Source organism: Pyxicephalus adspersus, chromosome 10 (genome assembly GCF_032062135.1).
Source record: "Pyxicephalus adspersus chromosome 10, UCB_Pads_2.0, whole genome shotgun sequence".
NCBI classification, from domain to species: Eukaryota; Metazoa; Chordata; class Amphibia; order Anura; family Pyxicephalidae; genus Pyxicephalus; species Pyxicephalus adspersus.
The window spans coordinates 46,273,401-46,285,892 of NC_092867.1; the positions used below are offsets into that span (position 1 = coordinate 46,273,401).

General features: G+C 35.5%; 1 protein-coding gene across 3 annotated transcripts; it reads left to right on the forward strand.

The window, feature by feature from the left end:
- Positions 1–4,131: 4,131 nt before the first annotated feature.
- Positions 4,132–12,277, forward strand: GHITM (growth hormone inducible transmembrane protein). 3 transcript variants are annotated; one of them, XM_072423790.1, is made up of 9 exons: positions 4,132–4,237; positions 4,941–5,088; positions 6,363–6,465; positions 7,311–7,422; positions 8,499–8,640; positions 8,926–9,034; positions 9,223–9,411; positions 9,781–9,952; positions 11,369–12,277. In XM_072423790.1, the coding sequence occupies exons 2-9, from the start codon at positions 4,960–4,962 to the stop codon at positions 11,454–11,456; spliced, it is 1,044 nt and encodes a 347-aa protein (XP_072279891.1). In that variant the 5' UTR covers positions 4,132–4,237; positions 4,941–4,959; the 3' UTR covers positions 11,457–12,277. The 3 variants fall into 3 exon arrangements, with proteins under 3 accessions (XP_072279891.1, XP_072279890.1, XP_072279892.1); XM_072423789.1 differs by having other exon boundaries at positions 4,160–4,279; XM_072423791.1 differs by lacking the exon at positions 4,132–4,237 and adding an exon at positions 4,255–4,272.
- Positions 12,278–12,492: the final 215 nt, after the last annotated feature.

The window sequence follows — 12,492 nt, forward strand, 5'->3', positions numbered from 1 at the left end:
TTTCAGTTGCTGAATTGCGCGATGGCGTACCATTTCGGATCGTGAATACAAATGCGCGAGCGAGCGTCCGATTCTGCTTGATGAATTAGGGCCATTGTTTCAGGCAAATCAAATAATAATAAATAAAAAAAATAAACAACTTGGTCCACTGCCTACCCTTCTTCCTTCTACTTCCTACTTCTCCCTACAGCATCCCAGAGGCCTAATCTTTGAGAGTCTAGATCTATGTGTGCCAAATGCAATGTGGCGCTGTGTGTACAACCATTTGTTTGAAAACAAATGTTTTCAAAATTTGCACACATTGATGAAATTCTAAAAGATGCTTGCCCTACTTTGCTATAATACACCAACAGATGACCGTGGAATAATTAGTAGCAAGGAAATGTGACAAATAAGAAATAATAAAATAAAATAAAATAAATTGGCCTGGAGCAAGTACTTGCAAGCCACTAACTAAATTGGCGGTTAAAAGAGCACTCAAAAGTCATCTTTTTAAACTTATCTACTTTTGTTTTTTTCTTCTACCTGCCCCTAAAAAAATGGATTTAAACAAGGACAACTGGTTAGGTTTTCTCTCTGGTGTCAAATCAGACTTTATTTTTGAAACACAATTAACTCAGGAGCTAGATGATCTAGAAATTAAATTAAGAGGCATTTTGAAGAGAAAATCGATATTGCATTGGCATATCGAATATCTCATGGAATATATAGAAAAAGATATTAACCCAATCGGTTTAAGAGCACAGATTTTCCTAATATTTAAAAACCTGAAAAAATTAAAAAAGAATGGGAAGCAACATTAAATTAATGCTCAAAAGATTTAATGCAAATGTTATTTAATTATTTTAAACAAGATTTAGTCAAAGCAGAGCAGGATTACGTGAGTTTAAAGTCCTCAAACCAAAGACTATTACTCTTTGGAAAGTTTTAAAAAATCAGTTGTAAAAAATCAAAATATGAAAATGTTCCCTAGTGAAATAGAGATTTAACTGAAGGTAAAAAAAGAAGTTCAGGTGAAATAAACAAGCTTTTGAAAATGGCCGACCCTATAATTGGAGAAAAACATTAAAATTCACTAGCAAAATTTCAAGAAGAAAGAAGAAATTGAATCAGACAACTTCTCATCCACATCTGAAATTTCACTCAAGTTCACAGTTAACAACAGGAAGAAAAGCACTAAAATGTTCCAAAACACACAATACAAAATTCACTAGAAAGAAAAATCCAATTCACCTTACATTCACACACAAGATAAAAAAGAGGAAGATAGAAAAATCACTTCACAAAATATTGAATACAATGAAAAAGAAACACCTTACATAAACAACCCAAAGAATTACATTGATTTGAATCCTAGGGGGCATCTAAAACTACTTTTTTAGGCACATTGAAAACACAAAATATGGCCAAAGACGGCAATTTGGACCAGTTTGTCCAAAAGATCAGTCAGAATCCAAAGAAAAATACATTAAAAAAATATATATTAAAGTAATAAAAGTAATTAATATATACAAATATCAACTTACACCAATACAGGATGAAGTTCTGGGTTTGTGTCTTCACTTTTGTCATCTTTTTGCCCTAAAGCATGTAATCATTTATTTGTTAGAAAACTTTAATATAAAGTAGAATACATGAAAACGAAACAAAGTGAATCTACATATAAAGATAACAAAATATTTGAGAATTTTGACATTGAACATTTTAGAGCATTTAAGTCATTACATCAACTCTTAGAAGAAACTGAGAGTCCTTCAGATATAAGTGTAAATGTGGGGAGGAAACACTGACATTCACTCAAAATCCAGATAAGAAGTTAGAAAATGATTTGGGACTTTCACGTTCAAAAAATTTTCTAGACTTACAGAGAAATTCATACCTTTGGGTCTTTAAAAGCAGTGACTTAGAAATAGAACAAATAGATAACAACAAAGGAAAGGTAGATCATTTAAATAAACATCAAAGAAAAGCGATAAAAGAACTAAAGGAAAATCATAATATAGTAATCATGTCAGCGGATAAACGGGGGAACATGGTGATAATGGAGACTAAACAATATAACAATGAACTACAGTCAAAAGAATTAGGAAATAGAATATTATTCAGAGGTTACAGCCATAGGCTAGTAACCTCCCTAGTGGTAACCCCGAGTGTGATTCGGGGTAGAAAAAAGTTGCTAAAAGTGGTAACCCCGAGTCACACTCGGAGTAGGTAATCCTATGGGAGGTAATAGTAAGTACAGCCTTACCTGATCCACGGTGGTCCCGCGCCGTCCATCGCCGCGATCTTCGTCTTCTTCTCTCTTCCTCCGACTGGCTTCTGCATCTGATGAGTCACCGGGGAGTTCCCGGTGACGTTGGTACCTGTGTACGTTGCTAGCAGGGCAGGGAATTCAAAATCCATTTGTATTGCATTCAATACAAAATAACTGTATTGAATGCAATTCATAGGATTTATATGTGTAAAAGCAGTACATTGTTTTCAAGAACATTTATTTTACATATATATATATATTACATAATTATATATATATGTATATATATATAATTAGTATGAGTATAATATGTATTTTTTTTTTAATTATTTTTTTAATTTTTTAATTAATTATTTTTTTTTAAATATATATTTTTTAATTTATTCAATTTATTATTTTTACATGATTTTGTGTTTCAGACTTTATTATACTCATACTAATATATTATACTGTAAAATACATTTTAATGAAAAACAATGTACCGCTTTTAGACATATAAAACCGGAAAGAAATGAACCGCTAGGGAGGTTAAAAAAGATCTTATCAAAAAGTGAAAAGAATTATTATTATTATTATTATACAGTATTTATATAGCGCCATCATATTACGCAGCGCTGTACATAGTCGTGTCACTAACTGTCCCTCAAAGGAGCTCACAATCTAATGTCCCTACCATAAAGAATGGACAGAAGGAGCATGATTTTTAGTAAAAATAAAAAACAAGAGCCTTCTATTACAAGAATTATCACAAGTATACAAAAGATCATGATAAAATCCAGAAAGTGTAGGAAAATATTGGTCGATATTGTTAGAAGATCACATTGTAATTTGCTTTTAAAACTATGATCACAGTGATAAAGTTAAAAAAATAAATACAAATAAATACAAAAGTTTATTCTTTTATTGTATTTTTTATTGAAATTAATTAATTCATTTTTTAAAATAATTATTTATATTGATTTATTATATTTTAATTTATGATTTGCGTTTCAAATTTATCATACCAGGGAGTTATTCCTAGGAATTACAGGCCTAAAATATTAAACATAAAATTTCCACACAAAACAATGTACTGCTTTTGACATAAAAATACAGACATAATCAGACCGCCAGGGAGGTTAAAACCCTCACTACTTCTCACCATTCCTATTCCCCCTCCTATTGGGTGCTGCTTCCCCACCTTAGATTGTAAGCTCTTCTGGACAGGGTCCTCTCCTCCTCCTGTGTAACTGTCTGTATCTGTCATTTGCGACCCCTATTTAATGTACAGGTCTGCATAATATGTTTGCACTATATAAATCCTGTTTATTGTTAATATTAATAATATTATAATGTTCAGGGGCTTTTCTGTCAAAGTATCAGCTTTGAATTTTTTTTTTAACTATACTTTTTTTTATATAGAAAAACTATATATTCTAAAAAACGTTTTCACTTCAGGCACATTCCTTGTGTAATAAACTCACAAAATCAGTTTTGTAAATGAATTGCATGGTGAAAATTAGCTGCTATTAGCTTGACAATGTTTTTTGTGCGACCAGCTGCTATAAAGGAAAGTGCCAGACACAGAGCTCTGTGCTCCAATACACATGTAAATTATACTTACTGCACAATGCATCATTTCATAGCATACTGTACATTCACATTTTGTTGTTTTGCGAATAAAATCTGGTTATAAAAGTGCCTAAGTAGTTCCATTTGGCTTAAATTTGATAGCATGTGGTTGAGACTTTTCTGTAAAAAAACACGAACAGGAGGTCACGTGACTAACCTACTCATCATAACACGGCGCTGTGCCCTTCACAGAAAAGGCGGATGTAAGCGCCGAAAGGGTTTTTGGGAGGTGTAGTTTTTGGCTGTTTTTTCCTACTCCCTGAACGCTGCTGGACAGTAAAAGAAAACTACATTCCCCCATCATGCTTTGCGCCGTCTGGCTTGGGAAGATTCGGGAAGGTTGCTGTGCAGTTACATCAGAGGTTGTCACAGGTCTGTGGCGTAGTAGTGGCTGTGTTCTGTGCTGTGCTGTGTGTGAGTATTTGTTAGGAAGGTGAATATTTATTCTGTGTATTGGTCTTGTTGGTTTGGGGTATTGTAATGCTGTAGGGGACCTGGTGTGTAATGTTTTATTAGGGTATGGTAATGCGTTTGCTTATTTATGTCATTTATTATTGCTGTCAAAACAATCTGTCTGACATTGATGTATAATTATGTGTGTATATGTGTGTATATATATATATATATATATATATATATATATATATTTAAGTATTTTTATTACTAACTCCTATACTGTTAAGAGGAGAAGTACAGAGTGACTAGTTACAGTATTGAAATGACATTACCTTATATCCTAAGTTTGGCACTGGAAGAGTTAACCAGAAAGGCTAATAGGAGGGGGAGAGGGCACTGCACCCACAGCTCCACTCATAGGAGACTATCAGCACTGAATGAGTGCTCCCCCCCTACCTGTTTGTTTTCTTGGTTTAAACTCGTTTTGTTTTTCTCTGTGTACCCTTGGAAAGATCTCTCTTTACTTCCTGTTATGTGGATACAACAGGATAGACAGAATATAGAGGAACTTCATCTCATACAGGAACTAGTGTCCTCATCAGGAGAATTCCCTTCTTGTCACTGCTGTATACAAGGCAAAACATCTTCAGGGACTCTAACTTTTTTTCTTCCCTTTCAGTGCTGTAGATTGATACAAGATGTTTGCTGCAAGACTGGCATGCCTTAGGGGTCTCCCTACCCTTGTCCGCCCAACCCTGACTCAGGCCTCTCCGGCTCTTAGGAGTACTCCTCTGAAAACAAGCCAATGGCTCGTACAACCCAACCAGGTGAGAGTGGATCTTATGATGAGGATTTTTTGTTCACTTCTTCAAAAAAGCCCTGATTCAGGAAGACTAGCCATTTCATGACAGACATACATTAGATTTTGGATTAATGTATAGTTAAAGTTCAGATTTAAAAAGTTGCTAGCAGACAGACTCTTTATTATCAGAATGTCTCTTGCAATATCCTGCAATGAAACAGACCTACCTTCCTGTTTCCAATGTTTTGAAGATGCATTTGCAGCTCATTGTAATTTGCGGCAAACCTTAGTTCCAAAATCCACAAACTTTAATGTGCATGAGGGTGTCGCTTCATTCCAGGCCACCAAAGATGATTGAAAATCTAGTGATGATGTTGGCACCGCCAGGGTAGTTGCTTTATTCTATTTATCTGCGGGTAATGGTTGCTATGTCAAGATTCTGATGTTCTCTGTGACATGAGATATTCCCTCACTTCTCAATGAGATAAGGAAAAAAAGAGAAACAGATTAAATCAGAGCATGCACAGCACTAAGAACTTGGCAGGGGTTTGATACTTCCCCTTGTGTTATTCTGATCACTCCGCACACTAACTTACTGTGTACACATACACTGTTGACTCCACTCTGCCACCATTGCAGTTCAAAAAAAATGTCAAGAGTACATGTCTGTGGGGACAAAATAAACTGGTAAAATATGTGTTGTAATAGGTACAGGTAGTCCCCGGGTTACATACGAGATAGGAACTGTAGGTTAGTTCTTAAGTTGAATTTGTATGTAAGGCAGAACAAGTACATTATTTAAATAAATGCAATTAGGATAGATGATTATCTCAACATATTATTGGGCAGCGTGGTGTCTGTATAAAATCCTCACTGTGAGTTAATCACAAACAAAGCAAAAAAAAACTTTATGGAGCCTAGACATTCAAAAACTTTTGGAGCAAGCTGTGCTTTGATATGCAAAAAGAAACAACTGCAGAATTTGTCTTTGTCACTAAAGAGTTACAAGAGGCCGCAGTAAAGAGCTCACCCCCCAACATCACCCAAAACCTCAGCTGTGTTTAGCAAAAGATTTCTTCTGCAAGTCATGCAAACTGCCCCTCCCCTGTATCTAGGAGTAGTCTGTATGTTGGATGTCCTTAACCCAGGGACTACCTGTATTTTGGTTTTCTGTTTATTTCAGGGCTTTTCTAGGAAAGTCATTGTAGAGTTTGTATGGGTCATACCTTGTGTAGAACTGTTTGTCAGTTGTTTATGTACTGATCTGCCACACTAATAACTTTGCTTGTGTTTAATTAGGGTTATGCAACTAAAACTAGATTTGGAATACGCCGTGGGAAATCTGCAAGGGAAGAGATCAAGGAGGCTGCATTTGAGCCATCATTGGAAACAGCAGCTCGTTGTAAGTGTTAAGTAACACTAAAATAGGCATACCTTTTCAAAGACAGCCTGTCACCAAACGTCACTTTTTGTTTTAAACATTTGCAACAGTGGAGAATACCCACATATTTCATTAACTGTGTTTTGAAAGAGTATTTTTTCCTTAGACATGTTCGTTTCAGCCCTACCTGTTCCATTTATTCTGTTAATTAGGTGTGCATAATTCTGACCCTTGCTGGTTTCTCTATATCTGCTCTTTGCTGTCTTGCGCTTTCAATGGAGCTGTAAGTGCCAGAATAACATAAAGATACAGGTGTAGGACCCAGGTGGGAAGAAACAGTACAAGCTGGAGCTTTGCCCTGTAAGGTAATTTGTGGTAGGATTGTGTAGAAACAATGAATTTAATGGAGTCTCCAGTAAAGAAAATTTCCCCCTCCTGCTCCATGATGGCCAAACAAAAGAGTTCCATCACCTTTAGTGGGACAGGAAACACAAGCAGGATTCATGTCCTCCACATTCTCCTAGGTAGGATAGAAAAAAGTGAATTTTCTACCTGTGATCTTACCTACCTAGCTAGCTAGCTAGCTGTGCTGGTGATGGCTTTAGTCCACAAGACGGCCTCACTCAGGATTGCCTCTAGTCATAAACTTTACTATCATGGGTCCCTGGAATATCCTTTTCTTCCTGGTAAAGGACAAAAAGAGAACTTTATGCAGCCATTCTGCTGTACTCACTAAAATTGCTAAAGGACATTGATAATAAAAGTATGTTTTTTTTTTTTTCTTTGCCAACAGCTCTTTGTGGTTTTCGATCCTTGAAGGCTTCTTTTAGTCGAGTGTTTAGATATGTTCCTTTCTTGTCTTTCAGTTGATCAAACAGGTAGATTCATCGTTGCTGGAGGAGCTGTTGTTGGTCTTGGAGCACTGTGTTATTATGGCCTTGGGATGTCCAATGAAGTTGGTGCAGTGGAGAAAGCAGTGTAAGTTGTAAACATTAAATAAATTGTGTTCAGCCTGTATTACCTCACAGCTGCTAGGTTTTAGCCTTTTTGAGCTGACATTGAACACTGATATTTTTAATTAAGCTGGTAGAAAAGCATTGGATTGGATAATAAGAGAATAATGTCTTGTATTCTGATTACTTTCACTCCCCAAGCACCAAGGACATGTAACATACCAGGTCTGTCAAAGGGTGAAGACAAATTAATGGCAATAGCAGCTGGAAATTTGTTTTAAATTTGTTCCTTCGTCTGCTTTTAATATGGAGCTGTCTACTCATTTCTACATAGCATTCAGTATTTCCTGGCTATTTAATTGCCACAATCCTATTTTTATTTTATAAAAACAGTGGGAATTATGTTATGGTTTTTTTTAGCACATAAAGCTATCATGGTTTTATTCCACAGGGGTTTTGCTCTCCCACTCAGAAATCATAGAACGATTACTGTAATAGTATAAGAAACACCTATTAACAACCAATGATCCAACCCTTAATCTCAGTTCAAAGCTAAGTATTGTATGGAATTGTGCATTAAAGGAAACCTGTACACCTGGTGGCTGCCATCGTTCATATTTGTGAAAATGTTGGTTGCTTTGCCATCTCAGGCAAGTCACTGTCATAGAATAAGCTTGTTGTCAATTCAGGATGTTCCAGACTGATTGGGTTCACGGTCAGGGAATCGGCATAACATCGAGAAAACTAACATTTTTAGGAGGCTTTAAATGGCAGCATTTATATTTCTAACTTCACATGTTCATGTTGAAAAGCTCTGCTTCATAACTGGAAATCTTTTTGTCTGACTTTCCTGGAACCCTTTCCTTGTCAGAATATACAGGCAGAATATAAATACTAGCAAGTGACAATGCAGTTATATGTAATAAAGGCTTTGAGACCTGAATTTTCCCTACTGCGGTGACATAATACATAGAAGTTCGGTTTCTCTCCATTCCTGTCCAGAAGGAGCAGTCATCATCAGTCAGTATCATGCAGCTGTTACTTTTTGTTTGCCTATTCCTTGTTAGCTAATTCTTTCTATACCCATATGTTTTTTTGTAGCATTTGGCCTCAGTATGTGAAAGACAGGATCCGATCCACTTACATGTATTTTGCTGGCAGCATTGGTTTCACAGCCTTGTCTGCGGTTGCAGTTAGTAGGTCTCCAGCTTTGATGAGCCTAATGATGAGAGGATCTTGGCTGGTAAGTGCATAAAAAGATTTTAATATGGTTTGGTTGCATTTAATTTCCCAGGAGCACATTAGTTAGGTATATATTTGTAATCTATGTAGCTATTTAGCTTTTCTTACTAAATGTCTTATTTGCATTTGTGAATACACCTATCTGAACCACATTTTACCAGATACCCTCCACCAGACACAACAATTTTTGGAAATGCCTTAGATTGGTAATGCTTTGAGTTTTGTTGGGGTAAAACTAAATCACATATCGGTATTTATTTGGTGGTGTTTATTTATTGCCTTCTAGGCCATTGGAGCAACATTTGCAGCAATGATTGGAGCTGGTATGCTGGTTAGATCAATATCTTATGATCAAAGTCCCGGGGCCAAGCATCTAGCTTGGATGTTACATGCAGGTATGTTATACGCTAAAAACCATGCCATGTATGCAGTTTGTTGATAGCTATACAATACACTCTAATAACATTCTTTGCCGCCATGGGAAACTGTTTTTTTTTTTAATTATTTTGGCTCAGCAGAGTTTTAAGGCTGGCAGCATATTTCTAAATGATAAATGTGAATTATTATCATTTTTTTTTTGCAGGTGTAATGGGAGCTGTGGTTGCACCATTAACACTACTTGGTGGCCCTTTACTTGTGAGAGCTGCTTGGTACACAGCTGGAATTGTAGGTGGATTGTCAACAGTAGCTATGTGTGCACCAAGTGAAAAATTCCTGAACATGGGTGGCCCGCTTGGTGTTGGTTTGGGTCTTGTTCTGGCATCATCCATTGGTAAGTAAACTAGTATTCTACAATCTGACATATTTATTATATTTTACAATAGGAATATTTTAATTAATATGATAGTACAGTAGCTTCATGTCTATTAACCATTATCAACCAGACTTCTGCTTGCCGTCCATGTGATCCCATGTTTTTTTTTTTGTCCACCAATATTTGCATTGATGTGATATTTAAACACTAAAGTCATCAAGTCACTATGTCAACCAATGCTGTTAATGTCTGATGTGTTTCATTTATTTGTGTCATGTGTTTCTCTAATTCTAATAAGGATGTACCAAAAAAAGTATTTATTTATAAATTAAGTAACTACTTATGAAAACCACATATTGATTTAGCCTTTTTTTTTGTTTCTGTTAGGAAGTGCATTCCTTCCACCAACATCTGCATTTGGTGCTGGACTGTACTCTATTGCTATTTATGGAGGCCTTGTTCTCTTTGGCATGTTTCTTTTGTATGACACCCAGAAAGTTATCAAACGAGCTGAGACTACACCTATGTATGGAATGGTGAAATATGACCCTATCAATTCGTAAGTACCCAAAAATTTCTAAGGAGTATTTTTATAGAGAAAGTTACCTAACATTACCTGGGGGTGAATGAGTCTCTGTAATCCAAAACACATGCACCAGGAAGATTCAGATGTTAATGTCTCATTCATTTTTGTATGAATATGTTTTAAATTCTGTAGGTTATTTTCAACTTGTAAACCAATACTAGTATTGAGGTTATGTGATGTAGTAATGTTTTGGATAAACAGGGCCTGTTGATTTGCTACTATGTTTGCATGTTCAGTAGTTCAGTAAAATAGATCTCTTACATTGTAGGCTCCTCAGGGGAAGGTCCTCTCCTCCTCCTGTGTCACTGTCTGTATTTGTCTCTCATTTGCAACCCCTATTTAATGTACAGCTCTACATAATAATGTTAGAGCTATATAAATCCTGTTTAAAAATTTTATTAATAAAATAGCTTTTTAGAAAACTTGTGCCCTTTGTGGGATATTGTATAGCTGTATTAGAAAAAACATCCCTCTGCACTGCGTGAGTTAACTGCTCGTTTTGCCTGGGGGATGATGTATAATGTGATATATTTATTTTGCCTTCTGTGGGATTTTCATACCCTGAAATTGGTCCTCCTAGTTGCCCAATGAGTCACAACATTCTGACTTCATCCTGTACAATGTAGGACCAGCAAAATGAGGGCCTACTCACAATTTAAAGACTAGCTTAAGCAGGTCAGAAAGGATCTTCCTTATTTCTCCATCACTCCATTATTTCTCCATCCTGGCCAACCTTTTTTCAATCATGAAGGCTCAGCATCAGCTGTAACCCTGTATTGCAGATATTTAGTGATGATGTCATTGGGTCTAAATACAGAAGGGGAGGACAAAACCTATAAAACATAATTCTTCAACTTTGAAGACATGCAGATTACTTATACTATTACATATACTAATATATAATATTGGTCTCTAATTGACATTAAAATAAACGGTATACTTTTTTGACTGTCCCCCACTCAAATGTAATGTATAGTTGTTGGACTAGATATACAAAACAAATTCTAGAAGGGGGGGGGGATTTGTATATACCATTTCTTTATATACTGTCAGCTGCTTCTGTTAGTATGCAACCTTACTAGATCTGCAGTACCTTATTGGAGCTCAGTTAAACATATGATCCTACCTGTTTGTTAGCTTGGCAAAACCTTTAAAAAACAGTTAACAGTTTCCATACTTCTATTTGCTATTTTTTTATTGATAATCTAATCGCCCGAAAAAGGGATCTTGCTGTGTTGTACAAGACCTCTGTAATAAATGTGGTTTTACATAAACTGAATTGTGTACTAACTTAGAAAAATAGAAACTACTATTCTTTTATAAATTTTACCAATTTAGTTCTGCATTTAAAACCACATTAACAACTCAATGTTGGATTTTCGTTTGCAGGTGCATGGGAATATACACGGACACCTTGAACATCTTCATCCGTGTAGCCATGATGCTGGCTGGTGGAGGTGGGAGCAGGAGAAAATGAATGATCGCAGCAGTCATATTCACCTATTGATTGCCTGGAGCACTTTACTCAACTTCTGGACCATATACATGCTAATGTAAACGTAATCAACCAGAATATGTTTATATTGTGCAGTATAACCACAGTTGTGATGATTGAAACTATTTAAAATGCCTTTACTTTGAATAAACATACAATTCATGTGTATAATTTAAGTATGCACTAAGTGGCATAAAACTATTCATCTCCTCAGCTCTAGAAAACATCCCAGAGTGGAGGGTGCAGTGTAAAATGATTTTACATCCTAAAATAAAATTGCACGGGTAAACGTTGCATCTTCAGAAAAATGCCTTTTACTCTGAATGGGATGTTTAGCTTGAGAAGATTTGTTTGCAATTTTCTGTTGGCAATAAAATGTAATTTATAGCCACACAATACATTTAAAGCATATTTGCAGACCCAGTAGCTGAGCATTCATGCCAATCTCACAATAAATTGTATCCCTTTCAATCTTCTGAAACTACTTTGAAAATAAAAAATGCAGATAGAGATCTCACTGCAGTGGTGGAGCAGTCTTTCATGCAGATACAGTTTGGTAAATTTAGGACACCAGGAGACTTATTCCTTGGTTTTCACTAAAGCTGTTTTCTCTACATCTCAACGTATTGCTTTTGGTGCAGACTTAATAAATTGTTTAAGGGGAATCTGCAGAAAAAAATCTATCACATTGAGGAAAGTACATCATTACATTGAACAAGCTTACTGAATCCTACTGAAAGTTTTCTGTATTGTTATTTAAATGTATTATACTTGAATAGCTAATAAAGTTCTTTTTTCTTCAATGGTATTTTTTTTTTTCACTGTTGATACATTATATATATATATATATATATATATATATATATATATATATATATATCTATATATGTGTGTGTGTATATATTTTGTCACACCTTTATAGCTTTACTATTATAGTTTTTTGGCTGGTCTATTAGCAGCAATTGTTTTAAGTAAGAGTCTGGTGGTCCTATTTTAAACTGTGCTTACATCTATACAG

Excerpts from the sequence above, each read along its gene's own strand:
- GHITM (XM_072423790.1), top strand. The coding sequence starts at position 4,960 with ATGTTTGCTGCAAGACTGGCATGCCTTAGGGGTCTCCCTACCCTTGTC. Across the intron at positions 7,423-8,498 it reads GGTGCAGTGGAGAAAGCAGT|CATTTGGCCTCAGTATGTGA; the intron begins GTAAGTTGTAAA and ends GTTTTTTTGTAG. Across the intron at positions 8,641-8,925 it reads TGATGAGAGGATCTTGGCTG|GCCATTGGAGCAACATTTGC; the intron begins GTAAGTGCATAA and ends ATTGCCTTCTAG.